The sequence below is a fragment of the Centruroides sculpturatus genome, unplaced genomic scaffold (genome assembly GCF_000671375.1).
Source record: "Centruroides sculpturatus isolate CEXI.00-Female unplaced genomic scaffold, Cexi_2.0 scaffold20, whole genome shotgun sequence".
NCBI lineage: Eukaryota > Metazoa > Arthropoda > Arachnida > Scorpiones > Buthidae > Centruroides > Centruroides sculpturatus.
This window is the reverse complement of record NW_019384333.1, coordinates 45,078-59,498: the sequence shown is the minus strand read 5'-3', so window position 1 is coordinate 59,498 and position 14,421 is coordinate 45,078. Positions and strand designations below refer to the sequence as shown.

Sequence of the window (14,421 nt, the reverse complement as noted above, 5' to 3'; positions counted from 1 at the left end):
AAGGAATTAATTGTCTATGGACTGATAATGGTATTGGCTTGACTTTTAAGAATGAGAGCCAAGGATCAAACTTAGGCTCTTCTCTTTCGTTTATAATCAAATCTAAATATGTAGATATTGTTAACTCCTCTGCAATCAGGTTCAGATAGGTTCTTAGTATTCATGATTATAAAAGTATATTTATATCATTGTATTTCTTTCTTTGTGCATTTCTGTATGTGCTCAGTAGTTAAATTTAAATCCTTTCCTATAATATGTTTCATAACTGTTTTAATTGTTAAATGTATTGTTGTTCTTCATTCAATTAACATTTTTCTCTTGTGTGTTCTTGCTAAGAGGTGAAGTAGAATAATCAGTGTCATGTGTAAGGGGAGGTACAGAAGTCAATTCATTCCTGGTTGTAAGATAGAGTTCAGTTGGAAACTAAAGATAAAATGAAAGATATCTCAAAAACATTTTATCCAAATAAATAATGATTCCTAAGATATCTCAAGCATTTATTTGTTTTTTTGGTTTATGATTTACTTCAGTAAACATATTATATCATTGTATTATTAAAATATTATTTTCAAAATAAAGAAGAACTAACCCAACAATAACTTCCATTTCGATGATTAAAATCCATTGCAAGACTTTCCTTAGCAACTGCAGAGTAACTTCCTTCAACATTTGATCCATTCAAATATATGTGTTGTATATCAACTGAATTAGCAAAAAGTAATGTGGCTGGTTGATCTTTTGGTTCTAGAGAAAATAGAATTAAAATAATCATCTATAAAAATATTCTTAACATCAATTCAGTTAATCTGATTTAAGCTTATTTAATAATAATATTTTACAAAGTTAAATTATCAGAAGTTTAATCATTATGAATAAGTTATATTAAAATGTTCCAAAGTAAATGTAAATTTCAAACTAAATTTCATAATAAGGATTAATATACAGTTAAAAACTTGATTATTAATGTTAAGTTTTAAAATATTTTATAATATTTATATTTTAAAAATATTCATTACTTTAATGTCGCATATTAAAATGATGATGTAAGTTTTGCAAATTGATTTTAAACTGAGAAAAGAATTATGTAAATTATAAAAAAGTCTCTTATGGCATGGAAATAGAATAGTGCTGCCATAACTTGCGTGTCAGAAAACAACTAAAAAGCATCATTGGGTCAATCAAATGGTAAGCAGTTTATGATCAATTATGAAAAGAAAACAAACTACTTTTAATAAAAGAGCTAATACTGTATCCTTTCAAGAAAGAACCAGTGATACCTTTAAGTAAAAAAATCTTGCAGATTATCATCAAGTAAAGAAAACAGTTTCAAAATTTAAGTTCTGGAAAACATCACTTACTATATCTACTATAGTTGATAGTTTATAACATTCACATACAAACTATCCAAGTATAAAAAGTTCTTTGAACTTTGCAAGGGAGCTACTGAGACAAACATTGATATAATTTTCACGTAAGAATATTGTTGGACAATCGAAAATCAGAAGAAAGAATAATTTCAGCAGATGTTCATTTTCAGTGGATATAACTCAAGTAATCTTCAAACAAAATTTTCACTTAAAACCAACATGAAATGGATCTGGAAATATTCAAGTGGTTAAAAATCTCAAATTGATCAAATTTTAATAAACAGTAAACAAATGCAGTGTGTCCAAAATTATTAAGCTGTAGCTTTATGCCCATAATCATTTAATTATAATTATATAATAAATTAATATTTTGTTACTTTCAAATGCATTTCTCCCAACTCTTTTTTCTATCTCTGTCTATTGGTGCATGCTTCCTGTAGTGGTGTCTATCATAGGAGAACAACTGTTTTTCTCTTTCTCCTATTTATATTTTATTGTTTTCTAGTTAGGAAACAATGACCAGAAAAGATTAACAGGCAAGAAGTGAAGGAATTCCTAGGTCATTCTCCACTTGACTCATGGTTCAGGTATTTTTATTCCCTTTGGAAAGTTTCAAGCTGACAGTGTGATCAGCTTGATATCCAATAAGGACATAATGAAATAAGGATTAGATTGATGGGATAACGTAATGCAACATGAACTTTATTTGGTAAGAGGTTAGTGTGACTATTTGTATTTATTACCAATAAATACAAATACATCACACTAATCTTGTATAGCCTTGCAGTTAATTTTAGAAACGTAACACTAATGTTTTTGATCCACCCTAGGACCTTCTTCACATGATCTATAAGCATTTTTCTGGTGCGATCCAAGTTCGATTTAACTTCTGATTTTAAACATTCCAAATGTTTCTATCTTCAAATTTTTTTAAATTTAAAATTTCCAAAGATGTGCGCCTGCGTCAATCATTAAAGCACCAGGTCATATATAGCCTGCTCATAACCTGCCATGCTCTCGAGAGTTGTTTTTCATCTTTAAAATTGATTGACAGGCCTTTGCAGTCTGTTTTAAAATCTCTAATGCCTCCAGATTCCGTAGTTGGTTTTATATGCCGAGTTTGCTGGATTATTGTCGCTTGTTGTAGTTCAGGTGTAATGCCACTTTCACTACATATATAGCTAAGGCAGTAGTGCTCTCTTTTCAATATGTGTTTTTTGTTCACGGAGGCATTGTTCGAGCAATATTTTTGTAGATCTGATATATACGAGATCTCTATCAAATCTGTTATCTCTTAGAAAAATTTTATACACTCCCAGTGTTCTTTCAATTTCCACCCAATCTTTCTCATAACGTATTTGTATCTAGCAGTTTTAATGCTTTCTCTCTACTCCTTGTATAAGCTAGATTTAAGCATGACATTCCCTTGGTCAATTTGAATTTCAGTGACAACTTTTCCAGCAATTTGGTAGTTACAATTTGTATGCAGTTTGCACAGTCTTTTTGAATTTTTAACACCACTCTGTCAGTTACTCCCTTCATTCTAATGTTCCTAATTTTCCAATCTTTAGTGGCCTATCCAAGGTCTACTGTATGTACTGTGCAGAGACTCTGTTTTGCTGAGATCAACATCAGTAATGGAACTCACAGAATGTTTTAATTTACAACCTGCAATTTACAATCACAGCATCAGAACATACTTTTATTATGGAAATAGTTAAAAAAGTGACAGGTGTCAAGAAGTGACCATTAATTTCACATTGTTATTAAAAGAAATGGAGGCATAGAAATGCATTCACCAAAAAACATCTCACATCTCTGCATTAAATGAAGTTTATTTAGTCTAGATATTACACACAAATTATATGAACATAATATTGATCAAACTACTGTTTTCATGAAAAAAATTATTTGTTATTATGAAATCTTGTATTTCATATAAAATTAAATCTATCTTTATTGTCTTGTAACTGTAAATTAAAAATTTATAGCATGTGAAACTTGTTAATTTAAATAGATTTCACTATTAAAATCAACAAAATTTCAATACACAGGTGACATCCAAATGAGATAAAATCAATTAACCGTAGTGAAATCTGTCCAAATTACAGTTAACAGGTTTAATATGCTATAATACTGGAAATGATGCTAATGTCACTTAACATGTTTTGCTTCCAAGCTCCTCATTTATACTTCAAATCTAATATGCACTTAATTTCTCAGCTGCTCAAAATGTTGAAAAGGGTCACATTAAAACATAATATGGTAACATTTTTCCAAAAAAGGCTCTTAATTAATGACATTTTGCAAAAATAGTGATAAATGAAAACATTTTGGTTATTTTGAAAAAATTTTAAAATTTTTATTTTGGTTAAAATAGTGACAGGTTCCAAACCCTGCAATTGTAAATTGCAAGCATTGCTGAAGTATAGATGGATTCTACATAGCATTTGCTCAGTAAGAGTTTTGAAACTGTTGTGATCAGACCTCTCTACAACCTCATTTCCAAACAACACCAACCGCTAACTAGGGTGCCAACTGTTTTTCAGTGAATCCCACAAGACTACACTTATAAATAAGCTACCAGTACTTACAATTGAAAAAGCTATATTTTTTTCATTAAAACAATTTAAAGCTACATAATTCAAATTTTGTACTTTCTTGAAGTATTGAAGTAAATATTAGTAATTATTATACTTAAATTTAATTAGTATGCATAATGTAATCTTAGATCATCATTCATATCATGTGATACAACAATGTGCACATTCAAATCATTTCTGTTGTTCCCTTTCCATTATGTGCTGCAATAATTTTTTTTTTTTTTTTTCGTTTTTCAGGTTTAATACCAAATTCTCTGCAATTTCCAGGATTTTCAGATCCATTGGACACCTTGATATAACAGCATGAAGGTATACTCTGACCATAGAAGAATACACACACAAAATTACAATTGTGCCTCAGAACTAAAAGAATAAGGAACAAAGGGACGATTATATGCAACCTGTAAAAATAGTGAAATTTAAGTGCTCATAAAAAATTTCAGATAAACATAAATGCTGTATTCTCTGAAAATGTAAATCAATAGATTAATTAATACAAATAGCTTAAAAAATTGAAATAATTGTAAATAAGTATAAATATGTAATGAAGATCAAATAAATTAAACTTTTATTGTACAGTATAAAATTAATTTCCTGTTACATAAATATGTAATCTAATAAACAAATATAAATAAATTCTTGGATATTAAAAATATCTATCAAAAGGTATTAAAAAAAGTTATATTAATTAAATTAAAACAAAAGAATAATTGAATATTTCACTGTTAAACAAACTAAAGCATGTTATATTATACATATATATGATGCAAATATAAATATTAACTTATTAATTAAAAAATATATATAATATCCACAATTGTAAAGATATTACAGATTGTAGTGATTTAAATTACTGAACAGGATATTAAAATTATATTTTAATCAGTCAATATCAGTTTAATAAATATCATTGTAAAGATTATTATTGTTTTCTTAATTAAAAGTTATTTTAAATTTCACATTTATACTGCATTAATAAGAAACAGAATTTTGTACTAATTTAAAATTGAATGAATTATTGAAAATGAAAATACTTTCAACTTTAATTTATTGTCACTAACAAAGAAGTGTATAGTTACAGTTTTATGTGAAAAAAAAAATGTCATTGGACATTCAAACTAGGATTATAACTATTGGTAGTTTACATTTGAGCAATATCATGACTAATTAATGATAAAAATAAACTGCAATAAGTTACCTTATTAATTTAATTATTCAGATTGTTTGTGTATATTTGTCAGAATTGGTATTGTTGTCAGTTCTGTTGTGATTGGACATATATGTAATTTTAGGTTTGCTTATCTTTCAGAATTGTAAAGGATCTGTCAACAGAAATGCATAGTTATCTCAAGGCAAAAGATATTTGAATTTTAGTATACAACTTGGAAAACAACACAACTTTCCTTGAAAGAAGTACAGAAATATGTTCAAATAGACAATATTTTGTACATCTTTAATTAAACTTCTCTATTGATATTAAAAATTTTTTTAAGTCAGACTGTAATACCAATACTGATTCCACTAAAAAGTCTCAATTCTAATACAATTCCCAAGTTTAATTCTTTTCAAAAACATCATTGGATATAGTCTCAAAAGCTGTCAACTTAACAGCACTAGCTTTCAGGATTGCCAGGTCATTTTCATTCAAATAAATTAAACAGCTTGAATAAAGGAGCTTACATAATCAAAACTTCAGACTATGAGGCATTAAATAGAATTAAAAGTTCATAATTGAAGTTTTTGACTATTTACAAAAATATAAAATTTTCAAGTCTATCTTAATCCTTTTTTATACAACACCAGAAGTAACAGTTAACATGGTTTTTTGTTGAAGAATAACTTCTTAAAAAACCAAAGGTAAACAAGTAAATTTTTTAAGAAGTTATTNAATATAAAATTTTCAAGTCTATCTTAATCCTTTTTTATACAACACCAAAAGTAACAGTTAACATGGTTTTTTGTTGAAGAATAACTTCTTAAAAAACCAAAGGTAAACAAGTAAATTTTTTAAGAAGTTATTCTTCAACAAAAAACCATGTTAACTGTTACTTCTGGTGTTGTATAAAAAAGGATTAAGACAGACTCGAAAATTTTATATTTTTGTAAATAGTCAAAAACTTCAATTATGAAGAATTATATCCCGAGTTATTACAGAAATTGTAGAATTAAAAAAAATATTTTAATCTTCCAAGTGCTTTCAATGTAAATATGTACGTCGTCTTCAGGCAATTCAAAATCGAATAGAGAATTCAAACAAAACATTTAAATTTAAGCATTAACGATATTAGCCATTTTTGTAATATAACTATTAAAAATAATAAGATTTAAATTTTAGAATTAGACATTTAAAATTGGTACGCATGCGTTTTAAAACAAACAAACTCCGATTGAAATGGCTATTAATTAAGATCATTGAAATTATGAAGCCTTTTTTGTAAATGCAAAAAATTGGCACACATGCACCTTAACACGCATAACATAAGAGCCAATTAGAATGGCTCTTATGTCATTCATGTTAAGGTATATATTTCTTTAAATATTTCTTTTAATTCTATTTAACGCCTCATAGTCTGAAGTTTTGATTAAGTTAACTGGTGGCATGACATCCAAGCCAAGTATTTAATACACCTAACGAGCTTGCATAAATTTATTGTTGCCATTTTTTACCCTGAACTACTGTAAGTTAAATTATTATGTTAGAAATCAATGGCACTGAGTAGTATATCAAACGATTTATTTTAAAAACCTAACTTTTAGATTTATTTAAAACTAACAGCAATTACATTATCAATTTCTTGTTTGATGTCATCAATTAAGAGTTTTCAATGTAGATGAAGCATCAAAATATATAAGGCACCATTTATTATGATATCATTAAATAATCAAAGCATAGTAAAAAAATTTCAATGGTAAAATTTTGACAGCAGTTTGGGCAGAACTATAATTTACTTCTAATTGTTATTATTGTCAACAGTACATTAATGTGAGAATCAGAATTTATTTAATTAATTAGCATAGGAAATGTATTTAGTTTTACGAGTTTGTTTACCAAAAAGGAAGACACATTCAACACTTTTTACAAAAGAAAATCAACTTCCTTTCCCACAGGACTATCGGTAATTCTGACTACCATCTGTGTTTTTACCCCCTCTACATGTCACGGTGCATCCTGTTGTAACCATGGATCATTTTATGCCATTGGTCAGAAAACCCAATAAAAGGGTAGTTTTCCCGCTGTTTGAAGCAGTCCACAAGAATTTGTATGGGAGATGGAATTTAACCTCTATCTCCCGTACTCCTCTGAAGACTACTGACCAACTTACATCATAAGGTAGTATAATTTATATCATATTTGTAAACTCCCTCTCTCTCTCTCTCTTGTGAGATATAGGTAAAAATTGTTACTTTCATGTATAAAATAGGAATTTAATATTCTTGCAATATCATAATGTTGTATTTACTTCGTTTGATTTATTAAATCTTGTTATTGTTATATAATGGTCTCGTTACTAAGCGCAGCTCCAAGTTTCGATCAAAGTGTGTACCCGCAATCTCTCCCACTCATAATTGTAACAGCCCTTCTTTTTAAGATTTAAACTCAAACATGTGATAGGGTACAAGAACTATCCCTATCTGGTGTCAGGAATCTAGACAGGAGAAGACAATCTCAGGATTGCCTAATCTCCACATTTCTTGGTTAACATTTTTAACCGTTTAATGCCATCCTACAACGCTGTAGGCAAGTCTTCCAGACTTGACTGCTGAGTAAGCAATATCAAGAGTAATAATTAGCTCGATAACTCTGGCTGACTTCACATTAACAAAAAGTTTAATTTATGTGAAATATAATCCTAAATAGGTTTTAATTTCCAAAATAATTTCCATGTGCCAAATAACCTTTAAAATTGCCAACCTGCTACACTGGTAAATTTTAATAGTCTGTGTAACTGTTATTTCTTACCACGGTTTCATATAAAAATAGAATTGGAAGTACTTGATTGTTAATGATTATAATTTAAACAAATTTTATTATTACCTGAAACAAAAAATTAATTTGTTAAAAGTTAATGTTAAAGAATCATTTTAAGAATCATAAATTATGATTTCTCTTGATTCTGATACCTATGTGAAGTAATTGCCCCATCACTATATATTTCAGACAATTTACTTACCATTGATTGCTATACAATATTTTCCTTTCTCTAAATAATATCCATTTACACAGCTGCAATTGGGTAAACCGTTCACATTTTCACATAATTGATCACAAGTTCCTTCAATATGGCATTCATTTGTATCTACAATATGTAATGAGATATTTTACAATTATAATATAATGTATAATAAAAGATAACAATACAGTATTCTGTAATAAATAAATGATGAANTTTGTAAATAGAAAAAGTAAAAATAAGGTTAATTTAAATATTTATCACCTTCTTAATGACGTTCCTTCTATTTATAAATTTATATTCTGTTCATAAAAAGGAAGAGAAATAAAAATATATTTGCGTGTTTTGCATATTTAATTTTTAATAAAATTTAAAACTTGAAGATATTAATAATAATAATTTAATATAAATTACAACTCTATTATCATTACAAAATTAAATTTATCTTAATAACTAACCAATAAAATACATTCAGTGTATCAAACTTAGATAAACAGAACAAAAAAAAAATGAGTAGATGAGATATATTAAATATGTCATATAAAGTATGTTGCATATATTAATTACAAGTGCATATGTAACAAATTATAAAAATGATATAATAATATATAACCTATGATCTTTTGCATATGTTGTTATTGATTTACTATAATTTTAAATTTTATTTCATTTCAAATGTTCATTGTTTTATTCATGTTGATTTTTGATTTTATTAATTTCTAATAATGAACTAAGTGCTTGAAAGCCTTCTACATAAATTATTGTTTACTTAAAAAATTTTACTGTAATATTATTTTGGAGAATTATATTAATATGTGTTTGAATTTTGAACACTAATAAACTTGAACTGTTACTCCAACATGAATGTTATACAGAAACTCAAAATATTACAAAGAATTCTAGAATAAACTTTTAAAACACTTCAAAATTTTTTAATTTAAAAAAACATTTTTTTTTAAATTTTAAATATACAAATGTGTATTTATAAAATTAACTCGGATATTGTTATAGTATTTTAAAATAGAAAAGTAAGTGATGATCAAACTTAGTATATAATGTGTGCTTAGTAAAAAATATATATTATAAATGAGGAACATTTGATGTATTATATATACAGTACAGCATCAATTATCCAAATCAATTGGGGACTGGGGTTGTTCAGAAAATCGATTTTTCGGATAACCAATTATGTACGAAAAAATATATTAACCTATAACCTATCCCAGTTGAAATTCGTTCAAATTCTGGCATGTTCTTAAGTACCCTCTCATACCCTGCCAGCTAAAATATGCAACCAACAAAAATAATATTGGATAGCCCAAGACATAATCAAAGATTGCAGCGCCACAGCACTAGCGGAAATTTAAATTTGCCGACTGGAAAGCTTTCAATTAATTGACGTTTCGATTGATTGATATTCAGATAATCGATGCTGTACTGTATTATAAATGATAAACATTTCATTTTTATCATTATGTTCATTATTACAATAAAGAGATTAAAATGTACTGAATTTATTTTTTTTTATATATATACTAAGCACACATTATATATTGCGTTTGATCACATATTTACATATTATTCTGCAATTCTTTCAAAAGTAAAATATTCTTGAACTTTTTATAAAAGTATGACAGATAATCATTTGATTTTAAATTGTTTCAAATTATGATATTTATTCCATCAAATAATAACAAAATTCTAATTTCTCATTAAAATTCCATCTAGAGTCACATAACACAAAAATTTTTATTATTGAAAGGTCACATATTGTATATTTTAAATAAAATCTCGTTTACTATATAAAATATATTATATTAAATTTAAATTTAAAAATCATTATTTTAATTTATATACCCTTTTCAACTTAATTTTGAATGAAAAATTTAAAGTCTTAAACTTCATTAATGAAAACAAAATTAAATATACTGTATATTTTAAAATTATAATGTAATGATTTTGAAAGTATATTTTTGAAAATTTTGATTTTCTTCATTAAATATGATTATAAATAATAATGAACGTATATACAGTTGAACTGTTTATACATTTCTTAGTTGTACATTTTTCACAATTATACATTAAAATTTTCTGTGAAACTTCCAAAGACTTATAAGCTGAACACTAAATTTTCAGAGGCCCATTTTTGGAAATGCCTGAGAAGTGGGTTCTATTATTTGAACAAGCAGATGTTTGTATTTAAGGTTATGTGCACATTAAGTTTTGTTTGAATCAAAGACCCAAACATCTGGTCCCTCCTTGTGAGAGTGAACTAACCCTTAGAATGATTCTTTATTCTTTCACATGACTGAGATTTCAGCAAAAGGAGACAACTGTTGTTACATATTGTACTAGTATGTGGCAAGCCCATAAGAAAAAGAAACAAACAGGACTTGGTCAATTTTTAAAGTATGACAACTTAATTTTACAATGAGTTTACCTTTCATTTTATATGTTGTTCAAATATATTACACATGTATAAATTGAAACTTTCTGTTAAGAATTACATATACAAATTTGGTTTTACAGTGTTAATTTGTGCCATGACATACTTTTGTTATTACAATATTTACTCTAAACTCAATTTCAAAAGTAGTTTTTCTTATATATTTTTCTCTTACACAATATTTTTCTCAATTAGGTTTTCTCCCTGAAAAACATATAAATTAGGTTTGACTCTGTTTAAAAAAATATACTTACCAATACAATCAGTTTTATTCCTATCACTGCAGAAGCAAAGTGGTCCTTGAGGACTTTGCATACAACCATTATCACAATTTGCTGATGCACATGCATTAGCATTTTCTGTTAAAAAGAATAGTTACTACATTAACCATTTCCTAAAAATCAATTTCATTGAAAAATAATATACTAAAAATGTTAAATATTAAAAATATAGAATAGTATTGTAAAATTAATAATAAACTTTATATAATATAATGATGATAGCAATATTATTATCTTAAATAATTACTGTTAATTGGATAAATATCTCAAATGTAGAATAAAAAAAAGCAGCACAGATTATCAATGAGTGGAACATTTTGATGATCATAACATTAATGAAACTGAATTTTATAAACCTTTTACATACTACTGGCTGAGAATCACTATTCTATCTCTACTTTTGTAAGTTTGACAAATTACATCCAAAAAGCTAACAAAAGTTTCAAGAAAATAGGCAAAAATTAAAATTTTTTCTTGTTTTGGTGACATCAATGATAGAGAAGAGTAAATATGGATTTGAGTAAAACAAGAGTTAGGGAAGAATGTAGTATTAAAATCTGAAAATATGCAAAAGTGGAGACAGAACAAAGTGGTTCTCAGCCAGCAATATATTGTGTTACAATACAAAAATTATTCTACATTCAAATAAGTCACAAACTGGATATTAATATCAAATTATCAAAACTTTACTAACAAGCACTAATTTTTTAGTTTAACATTTATTTAGTTTTGGCTGTCTTCTGAATTTTCCACATTAATATACACAAAAAAAAAATATAAATATAAAATAACACAATTCAACAAACTTTCTATAAATAATTCTAATAACATTTGGTAATGAAATTCTATCATTCAAATATAAGTGCATGTTATATTGTAATACCTTTTAGAATACAAAAAAATATATTTGAGTATACATGTGTAATAAAATAATCACTAGGAATGTTCAACTAGCTTAGAAAATACATATGATTTCCATGTATTTGGGAGTATCTCAACTTCTGGAGATTGATGAGTTTTTTGTTTTTTTTTACTAATTGTTTGTAATTTTCTGCTAGTTCCATTGGGTGCCAATTTTTGCTGATTATTTGAAATCATTCTACTTATTAACAAATATAACAGGCTTTTTTGTAAACATGTTAAATAATTGTAAAATACATTATTTGTAAAATCAAATATTACAATAAAAAATTGTCATTACAGTAAAACCTCAATTTAACAGACAAAATTTCCAGCCATATGTCATATATAAAAACTAACACCCTGTTAATTTTAAAATGCCTTTTATATGTAATTAAATTAACAGGTTATTTTTTTCAAATCCAAGAGTCATACACTCTTAATGTGTATTTTCCAAAAAATGTTTATTTATTTCAATTAAAATTGTACTTTAATTGCTACTTTTATAATTTACACAATTTCAATTCTGAGTAGATTATTTACAGTACTATGTAGCTTAGAAAATGTGATTCAAATAAACCCACACATGGGTTTATTCAAGAACTGTGGACTTATTATTTTTTTTTAATGCTACTGGAATGTGTGTAATTTAAAACTGTAGGTCTAATTGATACATACTGTTTTATGTTAATTGGATACTGGTAAGAGTCTAGTTGATGTGAATGCTTGTTTAATTTGGCAACATCCACAATAAGAAAAATTCTAAAAAATGCAGATAAGATAAAAGCTTCATCAAATAGGACATCAAATTTTTTTTATCAACCAAAGTAACTCATTCAAGAAGTCATTTGTTTGAAGAAATGAAAAGAAAAACAAAAAGCTTAGTATTTGGGTGGATGACCAAACACAATACATGCCTCTAAGTCAGTTGATAATTATAGAAAAGGAAGAAAGCATTTTCAATCATATTCAAGAAAAAACCAAAAATGAGTAAAAAAAAACCTGTAGCTGGCATTGGTTGATCTGATAGATTTATAACAAAAACTAATTCCTTCTTACTACACATATCATTCGTGAAATGAAAAGTCCAAATGTCAGAGCAGTACAGAAATTTTACGCAATTCTGAAAGCCATCTTGGAACAAGAAAGCTATCTTGCTGAGCTTACTTTTAATGTATATGAAACAGAGCTTCGTTGGAAAAGAAGTAAACAAATGTCATAATGATTCCATTTTAAGTGATATGCTTAGAGTTATTAATCTAGAAGTTAAGCATTACATAAAAAATATTTAATTAGCATTCCATTTTCAGGAATGCAATCTGAGCATTAATCAGAGTGGTGTGTGGGTGTGTGTGTATGCATTAATTGTTTCACTATAAATTTAAATATTTTAAATCTATAGTAAAACTTCTAATTATATCATTAGTCAGACAAATGATATAATTAGAAGTTTCGTTGTAGGAATTTCAATCATAAATAATATTTAATTATTTCGTATGAAGGCATATTCATAAATTAATACTTACGGCAAAATAATCCTTCATCTGAATTGTCAGGACAGTTTGGAATGCCATCACATAATTCAGATATTTTTTTACATGTTTTTCCGTCTTTACAGTGAAAATAATTTTTAGGACACGTATTATCTTTATGGCCTATATTAAAAGAAAAATACAACAAATTAATATCAAATCAAAAATTGTATCTTTGGAATTTAACTAAGATTAATATCCATGACAAGATCAAATATATTAAAGCATACAGTAAACATCAGCTGACTACAAAATTTAGTTTATAAAGTAAATTTAAAAAATGTATTTGTATACAGCAAAAGTTCAAATGTATCTGCTATAAGAATATTTTATGTGAATCTTTTATTAATAATACTTTATTCATTTATATACATTCACTTTTCATTATTATATTGTACCAGATAAAATTGTTTTAAATAATGAATAAAAAATTATTAAAATTATCAAAATATTTTTGATTTAAATAAACAAAAAAATACTCAACCAAACAACTGCCTTAACAAATGGGGCTATAAATTTGCTATTATTAATGATTAGATATTAAGTAATTTGGTATTAGAAATAGACATTAGGTGCCAACTCTTATCTAAATTAATAATTATAATTTTTAATAATTTATTAAATAATTTAGAACTGTCTGGAAGAGAAAAACTAGCCCAAAGTGGGAACATGAACCTACAACCTCTGCTTACCATGTGGTGCACTTGCCAGTCCTCCCAGACCTCCAAGCAAGTCTTTGCTTCCAAACATATCTAAATTACATGCAATTACACACTGCACCAGCTGAGGACGACTCCTACATCCACATCATAAATACACCCCCATGTGGCACTCACTGGCTATTATCCAGCACATGGTGTGTGTGTGTGTGTGTGTGTATATATATATACAGTAGAGCGTCGATTTTCCGAAAGTCAATCATCCGAAAAAATTCCAGTCGGCAAATTTAAATTTTCGCCAGTGCTGTGGCGCTTCAATCTTTGGCTATGTCTTGGGCTACTCAAATATTTTACGTTTTTGATACCAAATTAACATCTGAAGTATAATTTTTTATTATTTTTATATTTTTCAATATATTTATTTTGTTTGTACAAAATAAAAAAATAATTTTTAACGATAC

The 14,421-nt window shown here is 26.7% G+C and overlaps 1 protein-coding gene across 1 annotated transcript in view; it reads right to left on the bottom strand.

The window, feature by feature from the left end:
* Positions 1-14,421, bottom strand: part of LOC111630688 (low-density lipoprotein receptor-related protein 1-like) — a 138,289-nt gene that overhangs the window by 88,761 nt on the left and 35,107 nt on the right. Inside the window, exons 4-7 of the mRNA XM_023374831.1 lie at positions 13,296-13,424; positions 10,843-10,947; positions 8,143-8,268; positions 590-744 (exon numbers count right to left, since the gene is read on the bottom strand). Coding sequence (XP_023230599.1) covers positions 590-744; positions 8,143-8,268; positions 10,843-10,947; positions 13,296-13,424 — 515 coding nt within the window. The remainder of the gene's footprint in view (positions 1-589; positions 745-8,142; positions 8,269-10,842; positions 10,948-13,295; positions 13,425-14,421) is intronic.